At 47.4% G+C, this 12,136-nt stretch overlaps 1 protein-coding gene across 4 annotated transcripts in view; it reads left to right on the forward strand.

The window, feature by feature from the left end:
• Positions 1 to 5,140: 5,140 nt before the first annotated feature.
• ADCK1 (aarF domain containing kinase 1) overlaps positions 5,141 to 12,136 on the forward strand; it is a 91,668-nt gene continuing 84,672 nt past the window's right edge. For 3 of the 4 annotated variants that reach the window (XM_075425722.1, XM_075425724.1, XM_075425725.1), the window contains exons 1-2: positions 5,141 to 5,172; positions 7,840 to 7,980. In XM_075425722.1, the coding sequence (XP_075281837.1) occupies positions 7,855 to 7,980 (126 nt within the window). In that variant the 5' untranslated portion in view covers positions 5,141 to 5,172; positions 7,840 to 7,854. The remainder of the gene's footprint in view (positions 5,173 to 7,839; positions 7,981 to 12,136) is intronic. The other variant, XM_075425723.1, reaches the window with a different exon arrangement.

The following is a 12,136-nucleotide window of genomic DNA, read 5'->3' on the forward strand; positions in this document are numbered from 1 at the left end:
CCTAGATGGAAAGGTTCAGCCACATCAGCAACCCCTGCATTTCACATTCCCTGAGGGGTTACAGGCAGCATTCAGAAAGAAAAATTATAGCTGGGGGGAAAAGATCAGAAGGTCTATTAGCACTTTTGTAAAAATCTTTAAGTTCTTCAAGCCGTGTCTGTGTTACCTGGAATGACTGAAAGGGAGGCTGGTTTAATTTCTATTAGTTGTTATACTTTGTAGAAAAGATAGGCAAAAATTATCTTGTACTTCTGTACACCTTCCAGACTCCAAGGTGTTTTGCAAACCTTGTTCTGCAAGCATTCTACTCCCGGCTGATAAGCATCTGCTTTTAACACAGGACATGGTGGCCCACTGACAATTCGCAAGGACCTGCAAGAAGAAGGGGAGTATCCTTTAGCCACCGACAGCTTTAGCAAACAAAGGGAAGGGGAATTTTTTTGCTAACAGAAGTTATAAGAGAGCACTATGGAGGTGGCATGAGGTTGTCTAAACTGTTACTGGGCAACAAGGTTGAGCAAAGGCCTTGATGGAACACAGTACTAATAGAAGTGGGTTTTGCAGCTCACTCAAAGCACAGCTCTCAAAGCAGGACCGTGCTTTCTGTTGTCCCGTGCAGACATGGGTCACGACTGACTAGAAGGCACTGACTGATCTGGGCCATTGGACATGTTTGTTTCGAGAGCTGTCTTATCCAAACACTGGCTCTGGACGATATGATTGGGAAGAAGATCCTATTCTAAAATTGAATAGCTCCCAGAGTCAGCTCTGAGCTTTCCACTGCTGATAGGAAGACAAAATCTGCCAATCTCTGTTTGAAGTTGGACCAAGAATGTGGGTGGGTTTGGCCTAGCAGGAGACCTGTGGAGTATGTTAAGATATCTTCTGGAATTAGCTCCAGGTAGGTTGTTTTGCTTCCTGTCTTCCATGTTGATTTGTACATTTGTCAACCCTTGTACAGGGATGTTTGTAATATTTCTTTTGGTGACCTGAACTAATCAGAAAAGAATCAGAGAATATTTCATAAATACAGGTCTCTAGCAGCAGAGATCCCACTAGCCAGATCTTCAACTTGTATAAATTGGCATTGCTACAGTAACTTTTAGAGCTGAACTTGCTTATAGCTGCAGAAGATGGGTCTGCCTCAGTATTTCTGTTGCTGACCATCCACAGAATGGCAGGAGAGATTAGAAGAATGAAGAAGGATCTGCTGGGTCAAGCTGGTCTTCCCACCGCACTGACAGCAATTTCTCCCCGTACCTTTCCACATCTTGTTACGCTAGTTCTCTGGGTCCACAAGATCATAGCATCACCTGCTTTCTGGGACTGTTTTGCTCTCCTCCTGCACATGAGGAACGTCTGGTATGGGTGAGACTCTCCAGACATCTTTCCATGGTTTTCATCAAAGCGGTTGATTCCCAGTAAGAAGAGCTGATGCTGACCTTCTGTCCTCTATTCAGGCAGCCTGACTGCTCTTCCCACTCTGGTGCTTGGGGCAGAGAGGCCTGAGTCTTTAGCTTGTTTCTGAATTTTATGAGATTCACACCTGGGATGCAAATGGCTTCAAGAAGAATGAAAAGGAACCGCTTTTTGCTTTTCATCTTCACAGCAATTTGGGGTAATCTGAGATTTAATTTATTCAGCAGTTGAAAAGGAAAGGGAAATCAAGCAAGCATCTTTCTTTTGAGCCGAGCTCTTTCTTGCGTACCCCCATGCAGGCTCACACAAAAGAGCTCTGATCACTCTAACTAGGTGCTTGTTCTAATTATAGAAAGATTTAGCGTTGCTTACATAATTGCCCACTGCACATCGGCACACAGCATTGTTATACTACAAAAGCCGCTTTTTTTTCTCCCCTCTCCGCAGCAGAGCCAGCGTCAGCCTGTTTAACCGAGAGCTGCAAAGGAACAGAATTAATCTGAAGCAACCTCCCTCCCGCAACTTTTCCAGGATAGGCCAGCAAAAATCAGAGAGTGACCCGCTGGCTTTGCTGGGAGCTTTGCCGACGTATGTGATCTAGCAGTTAAAGCAGGGGACTGATAGCCTGGGCCGCAGTCTTAAGCATCCCGGGTAGAAGCAGAGCTGTGATCAGGGTTCGGTGGTTGTGCTGAGGTTACAGTCTCTGTTTTGGATTTTATACGTGGTAGCACAGTAGCTTTAAATGGATACGCTGCTATTACACCCAGTATCAGCCTGAGCCATGGAGATCGTGAATTTGCAAACACAAAAATCTATAGCAAAACCTCCACAGGCAGTAGTAGATACAGGAGTAGATCTTTTTCCCCATATCTCGAAACTTACTTTATTCTGTGATTCACAGTGGTTACTTCATGTTCAGCCTGCATTCATTTCTCTCTCATTTTCGTGGTAGTACATCATTTGCACATCTCCCTCACTTTTTATTTTCATTCTCATTCTCTTTTAACATCATCCTCTAAACTGTAAAGCTTCCTTCCAACGAATAGTCTTCCCTACACAATTTGTAATGGTCCAAGACTAAGCTGGGATGCTTCACTGCACCCCATCAGTTCAAAAGCCCCCATCTGCCCAAGGAGGGAAAGAAACTTACGGGATTGTAGCCAGTTTTGCCATCATATTGATAACTGTAAATGTAACAAATGTAACATGTAGGGGATGTTATCACTTCAGGTGGTCAGAAACAAGTCTTGGTTCTTTGTGAATAATTCCGACGGTTGCAAGACAAGGGACTCCTGAATAATCCCTTTAGGCGCCTGGGCCTTGGGAGAACAGGTATGCAAACTACAGAGATAAGGAGGCTGCAGGATAATCTGAAGATGCCTGCCGAGAGACGCCAAACAAACATGTGCGATGGACATTACCATATATTAATGAATTCTCGGAAAAGCCATTACTATGATAAACATTTCTTGGAAATGTAATGAATTTGTATGTTAACATAGCATAAATACCTAGTAACTGTGTCTCTTCGGTGCACACGTTTGGAGGAGAGATCCCCCGTGTGCCCGGCGCTGCAATAAAGAATACCTGCTTAATAGTCTGCCGACTATTGAGTCTTCAATTCCGGCTTTTCACGGCATCAATATGGCCGATGCAGCAGCTGGCCACGTGGGCCCTGTATCCTCGGTGTGCTGGCAGGGTAATCACCCTTAACTCTGCCCTGCATAACTTGTAGCTGCTTTCCCAGGAAGCCCACCTTGTGCACACATGTGCGGTAACGTCTGCCGCAGAGGACAAGGAGGGAAAACAAAACTGAAACGAAGCCAGAGTTCCGGAAACAAAAGGGGTACTCAGCAAATATTCCCAATATTATTTTGATCTTTTAGGAAAACCTTTAATATACCATCATCCCACAGCCAGCAAGAAGGTGGACAGGTTAGCTTTACGGCACTTTCTGCAGGGGCTTGGATGAAAAACCTGGCCATCCTTGAAGAGAGGCTGGTCATCAGGATCTTTCCTTGAGCACAATGTCCTGGTTTATTACTCCTTCTTCTAGAACTGGAGACCTTTTTCTTCATAATCTGAGGTTTTTTAGATCTCCCTTTGCCCTGTCTCTACCTTTTTGTGTACAACTGTATCCCTGCAAATACGAATGGAAATGCAGTGCACTGATGCTCTCCTGGATTTGTTTCAGTGTTTCTTGAATCCTGTCGGAAACTTTAACTCTCAAGAATTATTAAGATCTTTTTGGTCTCATTCTGGTTTTGGTCTCTGGCATCCTTTTAATGTATTAAGGTTTAATTGTGGTAGCTGTGTCCTTAATTCTGTCCCAAACAGAATTTTCCACTATGTGTTCCCCGATGTTATTGAATTTCAGGTTCTCTTTATCAGAAAGATACTGACTCGAAAACAACATTGAGTTTCCTTCTTTTCATAATAGGAGAAAGTTCAACCACAAATGCTAAGTTTCAAGTAGGTATTTGCTCAGGGATTATGAATCTCTTACAATATTTATGATTATTCAGCAACATTTTTTCGTTCTGTGCTTTGTTCTTTCTGTCTTTTATCGTAATCTTTATTGGAAGAAGACTATGGTGAAGAGATTGGTTTTGCACTGAACCTTGAATAAGATAAAATTTGTTATCATTTTAATTTCTTATACTAAGGAGCTAAAGGTTAACTGCAGAGAAAGCTTCTTCTCTTGTTCTGCAATTATTTTCCTTGTTGCCAACAGCTCTTTTATTCTTAATGAACACAGTTGTCATACTGGGTCATTCTCTTGGATGGAGAACAGCAGTTTCTGAGATATTTGTGATACACATTTCTTTGGCGTTTGGAATTATACCCTTTAATATAAGCTGATATTAGGCAGCCACGTGTGCATTTCGCCGAACGCCAGAAGCTAAGTGTACCTGCAGAGTTTATACTGTCAGTTTACATTGCTTGAGGATCTGGCTGAGTGGTGGACGACATTGTTTCGTGTTCAACAGGAGCAGGACGAAAGCGTTCAGCGCTGCTGCCTGAAGCGCTCAGGTGCCAGCACTCCCTCAGCACCGGGAGCAGAGATGCTACGGCCACGCCGGTGGCTGCACCCACCTGGGGGTACCTAGTCCGAGGGTCTTGCAGCAGCCGGGCTCAGCCAGCGAAGCGTTCCTAGCACCCTGGCCAGACCCACACCCTTTGCTACGGAGCAGTTCTGATTTCGAGTCGACAAAAGCATCACTGCCCCCCCAGCACCTCTCGTAGGTACAGAAAGGGACAGCCGAATAGCTGAGTTTGGTGCTTCCGCCCTCTCTCGTGATTTCTGAGATACATATATGTACATACACACACACATCATCTTCTCCCTGCGGCAGGGCTTCCACTGACCAAACGCTGCAAACCAATTAAAGTATCATAAACTGAGATTTTTTTCCAAAGACGGCTTTTCCGGGCACCTGTGCCAGGCTGGGCGCCCCGCTGGTAAGGCAGAGGGTCTGTCGCCCTGCCGTACGCTGCACGGGACGGCGCTGCCCGCCCACCCCCTCTCCGGTAATGGCGAGGCAGCTGGGGCAGAGGCGTCAGAGCAACCCGGCCCCCCCCCCGCCGCTCCCCGGTGGGCTCGCCCCTCGCTGTCCCGCCGCGCCGACCGGCCGCAGCCGGAGCCTACGTGTCCCGGCATGCCGCGCGGGCAGGACCGTGCCATGTGCGAGGCGGCGGGGGAGCAGGCGGCGGGGCGCGCGGGAGCTGGAGTGCGGCGGTGCCGGGCGGGCGGTAAGTGCCGGGTCCCTGCGCCGAGCGGAGCGGCCGACGCGGTGCGGCGGGGTGGGGAGGGGCCGGCGGGGAGGGGCCCGCGCTCTCGCTGCCCTCCCCCACCTCCCCGCCGCTGCGGCGTCCGGCTCCTCGGCCCGGCGGTCCCAGCCGGGGCGCGGAGGGGGCCCGGGCCCAGGCGGTGGTTGCCTGCTGCGGGCGCAGGCCCCGGGGGCGGAGGGCTCGGCGGGGCCGGGGAGGTTTCGGGCGGCGGGGGGCACGGCGCGGCTGAAGGAGAGCCGCACGCAGCCGGTTTCCGCGAGGAAGGGGCACCTCCCGCCTGCGGGGCGGCGCGGAAGGCAAAGACGCCGGCGCAGCGAGGCCGAGGGGGAGCGGGAGGCCGGGCCGTTCGTCGGCGCGGGGCCTTGGTGACGGGCGGCGGCGGCGTGAGGCGCCGGCGGGTCTCTGGGGCGGCCCTGGGAGTGCTGCGGCGGCTCGCCGGCACGGGAAGGGCTCCTCCTCTGAAATACAGCTGGTTCCCGGCGATTCCGTTCCTGTCCCTGATGCCGGAGCGCGGTCGCTTCTTCCCGTGTTATTGGCACAACGCGTGAAGCGTGGAAGCGGGAGCTTTTGCTGCCGAAGAGCTCGGCTGCGCTCCCTGTTCATTCGCTACCCGAAGTTCCCGCCTCCTCCTGGGGATGTGCGGCTGGCGGGTACGGCAGTGGGCCCGGTGTCGGCAGCTGCAGATTGTAGCTCCAGGTGGGAGTGAGATGCAAGGACCGATGGGCTTGCTTCTCGCTTTGAAGCGAATGTTCCCTTAGTAATAAGGAAAGTGAAAGAAAAAATAATGAAAAAGGCGTATTTTATGTGTTGAAACAATGTCACCATATGCACTTTTCCAATAAATTAAATTTTACAAAAACGTACAAGGAGCAGAAATGGTTTAATTAAAACACTTTGCAGGAAATGTTTTTTGAAGGTGACAGAGGATACAAGAGACTTCTGTACAGAATAGGTTGGTCCTGCCAGAGGAAACCCCCAAATTTCTAGAATTTCAATGAGGCAGGGGGAGGAAGGCAGCTTTTATTTGGGAAGCACATGTTCATTTGGCTGCAGTTGAAGGGCCAGGTTTATTTTCTCTTGAGTCTGATCGTCGGTTCGGATGAGTCCTGGTCAGCCAACTACCCCTTCTGACAGGAGAAGGACCTGGTTTGCTGCAGGCAGCTCTGACTGGCGCTGGCAGAATGTACCTTGGCTGTTCTACTGCAAAATTACCTAGGGCTTGTAAGGAAATGAAATAATAAAGTTTAGCTAAGGTTCATGTACAAAGGTCTCATGTTATATTAACCTATTTTGCTGATTGTGTTCTTGTAAACTGTTTTTGAAAGGCTTGGCCTGTGTCACTGCGTGTGGTTTTTGATTACAAGTCTTCCAAGAGAAAAGGCATGGGCCAGACTGACCCTTCTAAAGGTTCACAGCGAGAAGCAGTAAAGTCTCTCCATCAAGTCTAAGAGTGGGAGGGCTAATGGACTCCACCTTGATGGGGTAGAAGCCCGTGCTCTGTCAGGGGTGCTCTTGAGCTCGCAGAGTAGATGAAGCATGCCTTGATTAGTGGCGTAAGCAGAAAGAGTAGCCAAGCATGTTTTCTATGCAATACCAGCCAAAGGGAAAGGAAAGAAAAATATACCGGATTTGTGATTTTTTTTTTTTTTTTTTTTTAGGTCTGAATCCTCTAAAGTGACATAAAGAATCACAATATATATAAGACATGTAATGAATTACGTGTTTACTTTGTATACTGTAAGCAATGAATGCAGTGCTCCAAAGTGCTTAGTGTGGGAAATGTGTTCTTTCCCCACCGTTGTCTCCCAGAGAAAAAGTGAGCGAGGAGAGAAATGCCTCGCCCCAGGCCTGTGCCAGTCCTGTGCCAGCGCCAGGATTAGGCTGTTGGTTCCTGCAGATGTCCTTTCTGCCAGTGCATTCCCTGCCTGGCACTTGGAAGGGATGATGATGATAAAACAAATCTCATTTGGTCCCTCTGGTCAGGTCTCCCATCCCTGTGCTGATTACGACTGTCTGCCGCTGGCTGCTCGAGTCGCATGCAGCAGCCTCCAGGGTTGCGTTGCCTCTTCCCCCACCACTCATCAGCAGTGAGGTGATTCCACAACTGGTCTGGCAGAGCTTCCAACAAGTTTTGGGTGCTCTTGAAGTTGCAAGAGCTTTTTTTAAACCCTGCTTTCTTATATCCTCTGTTATCCCCTGGCAATCTGCGTACACTGTGATATCTTCAAAACGTTTGCATTGAGGAGGTGGCCTATTGCTGTGATTGATAAGAACTGGCTTTCGGTGAGCTCATGCTCGCTTCTCTCTGTCCACCTGTTGTTTCGCCTTGTAAAAGCTTCGGGACCATGAACAAATGTTTGGTTGCAGGTGCACAAGGTCTAGCAGTGAGTTACTTCTGGTTTGTGGCTTGTAGGCACTGTTGAGTTAGGAATTGGCAGTGGAGCCAGAGCAGAACAGCTTACGTTCGGTTGCTGCATGGTTGCTTGAGCTCTTGGCTGGGGGCAGTGCTAGCAATGGATCATTAGCAAAGGGAGCAATTAAAACACGGATTGTAAGGTCCCTTGAGGCTGTAGGCAATCAGGTCACTACCTCCTTCTCAGATGTTACAGTTGCTGTTTTGTATCTCAGCAGGGTTCGTCAGTCATGGCACGAAGGGCCTTGAAACTTGCCTCATTGGCAGCAGCTGCATCTGGCATCTATCTGTATGGAAACAAGTTCCTGGATCCCAATGATTTTGGAGTTGTTCGTGTGGGCCGAGCCATTTCCACAGTAAGTTTCACCCTAGGGGTGCAGGAAGATTCCTAGGTGGGTAAGGGAATTGGAGTTCACAAGAACTTGGGATTTCCTGCATTCCCTCTCTGCATTTGCAGTTGGCAGCTGGCTAGAAGGTCAACAGGGAACTCTTGAAGTTGTTGACACAGTGGGGAGAAAAGAGGTGAAAGCATATAAGGAATAGAGCTTCGTTTGCATATTTTGGAAAGAAACAGAGACACTGGGCTGCAGAGAATCTTAGAATCATAGGTTGGAAAAGACCTTTAAGATCATCAAGTCCAACTGTCAACTGTCTCTGCTTTCCGGGATAGTGTGGGACCTTGAGAACAAGGGCTCGTTTTGGGCCCACGCAGGCTGACCAAGGTCAGTCACCGAGGTACGGTGTCCTGCTGCCTTGAACAGTGACCTAGCTGAAACTATGTTGTCTGGAGATGTCAATTTTTGTGCTGGAACATTTTGTTTTGAGGATCATGGGTGTTGCATTGATATGCTATGGTAGCCAATGCCCTGTGAACCTTAGTGTGAGACATTTGGGAAGAGGAGGGTAGGTGTTTTGAGGATCATTCTCAAAGCAGGGGTAAAGTGAGGATGGGAGATGATCTGCTTCTGAGATGGAACTGGTTTCCAGATTCATGAAATAAATACTACATCTACCTAGCATCACCGCTATTTCACCCTTGTGTTGATTACCGCTCCAGAAAACCTGAGAGTGGAGACTGCCAGCCAAACAGGTTGCTGCGTTCTCCTGGAGGATATTCACTGATGAATCTGTGAGCAGCCAGGAACAAGGAGAGCAGAGACTCTGGAGGGGGTATCAGTCTCCCTGTACCTCACTTGCATTACACATCTGTCACTTCAGGCCACGATCTCCATAATTTACAGACCCCCAGTGGTAAGCAGCTGTCTGTCTGCATATTCTGTGACTTTTAAGCACTTCAATAATGAGTTTTACAGAGAGTCAGCTCCTGAGGGCAGATGCAATAAGAAACAAGCTCTGTGGGTTGGCTCAGGTGCCGTGCTGTTTATATGTGCAAGCTGCACCATGAACTGTTGTGAAGAATGAGTGATTATTTTGAAAGGGTGAGGGCAGAAATACAAACTGTCATTTTTCCTTCTTACCTAATAAGTGCTAAGCTTTGTGCTTTGTCCCTGACCGTAAGGCAGCACTGCCTGGTGGCAGGGGTCTCCCTTTTACTGCAAAGGAAACTGAGGCATGGAGAGGGAACACAGCTTATTGTGGCTGGAGGGGAGTCTGCTGTTCAGGCTGTTCGGGCTCTCCAATCAGCTCTTGAATTCTGCCTGCTTGACCAGTGTTTCTCAGCCTTTCTTGAAGCCAGTGTTTTTGTGGCTGTCTCTTTTGTTTAAGACAAAAATGAGTGAGAATTGTGCAGTGATGAAGCTGTGCAGTTGGGCTGTGTTTTGAGTAATGGTGAGAGATTACTTTGCTGATGAGTAGGAAGTAGGGGAAAGGAGATTTGCTTTGCTTTAGATGTTGGTGAATCTAGAGACATGCTGGACTTTCACATCCTCTGCCTTCAGGGAAGTCACAAGTCATGGGCTGTAAAGCATTTCACTGGCCCCGCTCTTAAATGCGTTAGAGGGTTCTGCACGCATAGCTGCAAGCAGTGAGCCCAAAAAACAAACTACCAATGCTCAGGTGATGGCATTCTGTAGGTGATGGCAGCATGAGTTTATATCTGTGTGTCTGTATACTTTTCAAACAAGAATTTTCTGCGTTTTTTTGAATTCTGTGTTCCCTGTCATATATAGGACTGCATATGGTTATGTTGCTTCTGAGAGATTCTTTAGTCCTGCTGCACCAGTGACCTGTGCCTTCCCAGCTTATGGTGTGCTCCTTGCTGGAAAGTCAGAGGTCAGCTCTCCTCTGAGCACTGGTAGCCCAAACTGCTCTCATTCCTTAGCCATGGACTGGAAGAAGCCAGCAGAGCAGTTAGACCTGTTCATTTCTAATAAGCTCAGCTTCTCAGGCTTGCTTTTTTTGTAAATGAAAGCTGAAACTCTGTAGCAAACAAGTGACTTTGGATATTGGTGGCCTCTACATGGGCCTAAAGCGTCTGTCCTTCAATGTAGTGCTGCCCAGGCCTCTTACCTGGATGCTTGATTCAGACATTGGACCATAGCCAGGCAAAAGCAGGCTGTAATTAAGAGGCCATAATTCTTAGGAGCTAAGTTCAGCAGCAGCAGACAGAGGTTATGGTGTGGCAAACAAAACAAAACAAAAGCCTGGAGAAAAGAACACGTGGAGGTCAAGAAACCTGACCTAGAACTACAGAACTCTGGACAGATTTAGTCTGAGTTTGATTAGAAAGATTTGAGTCTGCTTCTATTTTAAGCATACTGGTTTAGTACTCCTTCGCAGACTTCCCTTAGGAACTTCATGAAGGGCACTAGCAGAAAATCTTTCCTTGAGCCTCAGTTTAGGGAACTGGCTTTTGCTTATGTGTGGGTAGACAACTGTTCAGAGGCAACATTGTGCCATGACTTGGTAAGATCTAAGGATAGTTTTAGGAGTGGTGGAAGAGCGTAAGGTGTTGAGAATTCATTGATACCAAGTGGAAGCCCAAGTCTTTGGGACATTTAACACTGGACGGGGTACAAGATTGATAAGACTGGATAGAGAAGTAATCTGGCATTTGTAAGGGAAAGACTGGTTGATCTTGTAGGTCTTTTTATGTCTCCGAGATTCGGTCTCACACATGTAACATGAATGACAGCACTAGTCTTGGATGATAATGAAGTCAGTGGCATGGACAGCATCACGTTTCAGACAGTTTGTATGTTCTGGTAAAATTAGAAACCTGGCGGAACAGATGTGCATTTACCATATTTCTTTGAGGATATCCCAGTTGTTTTGGGTATGTGGAAGGAACGTTCTGTGCAGTAGCTGGGATACATCTCAAACAGTAGCAGGGATCTGGCAATGTCAGAGTTGCCTATCAGGATCATCATAATACTAATTTAGTGTTTAAGATTACGATGTAATTAGCAACCGCTTAATTAATTCTCTCTTCCTCTGTAATACAGGCCAATCTGTTAGCTGCTTCTTTTCAAGTTGGAGGTGATAATTACCCTCGTGGACCAGAGATAAAATACGAACCAACTCAAGCCTTCATGCAAGGCTGATTTGAACCTTCCTCCACTTCAAAGTTGTTCTTTGAGGTTGTGAAGATGCTTTGAAAAATTTTTCTTCTGAATGGGTCTCTGTGTAGCTGTGCAGCTCCTTGAGTTCACCAGGGGCAAGAGAGCCTGAAAAACCAGAAAAAAATTTTGCTGTGCTCAGTTTCCAATTGGAAAATGGGAAGTGTGAGAAACCTAACCTCTACAGGGAAGGAGTGTGTCTGTCTGTAACTGATTCCGAGTTTGGTCCCCTCTTGGGTGCATCTCAGAGCTTTTGACTGTTTGCCTGTTGTGAGTTCCAGCGACTTCATCTCAAACCAGATTTGTTGCCCTTCTCTCCCTGGCTTTCACAATACTTTGACTGTGCTTTATGCCCTTCCTAGGCATGTTTGTGGTGAAAAGTGGGACTAATATCCTGTCCCAGCGTGGGATGCTACTGCTTCAGTAGGGAGATTTTACGAAATCTGACTTTAGATCTGAGTTAAGGAAATAGTTCTTTATGTCAAGGATCTTGAAGTTCAAACGGTAGGTTAGTGGACAGGCTCATCTAGATGTACCTTCCCTTCTCTCCCTCCAAGTAAACTTGATAACACGATCTGTATGTTTCTGTTCCATTTGATGGTGTTCTGACTGTGGAAAGAGATGAACTTTAGTCATAGGATAAAATTGTGAAATACCCGAGATCCATTTTCAGAAATCATTAAGGCACTTAGGAATCCAGTTCCATTGTCTGTGGCTATGTCTAGCTAACAAGCTTTAGCTGGATCCCCATATTGTTATTTTGTAATCAGGTATCTGACCCTTTGGCCCTCTAGTCCTTTGTGCAGCTGAATCCCCAAAAGTACTGCTGCTTGTGCTTATCAGTGAGCTTGTCTTCAGTCGCTCTGCTCCCTGTTGAGCCATCGACCCAGACTGAGCTCAGTGTGCACCAGTGTCATAAGGCAGGTTGGAGGTGTGAAGATCATAGAATCATGGAATGGTTTGGGTTGGAGGGGACCTTAAAGATTGTCTAGTT

This window comes from Opisthocomus hoazin, chromosome 7 (assembly GCF_030867145.1).
Source record: "Opisthocomus hoazin isolate bOpiHoa1 chromosome 7, bOpiHoa1.hap1, whole genome shotgun sequence".
Lineage (NCBI taxonomy): Eukaryota > Metazoa > Chordata > Aves > Opisthocomiformes > Opisthocomidae > Opisthocomus > Opisthocomus hoazin.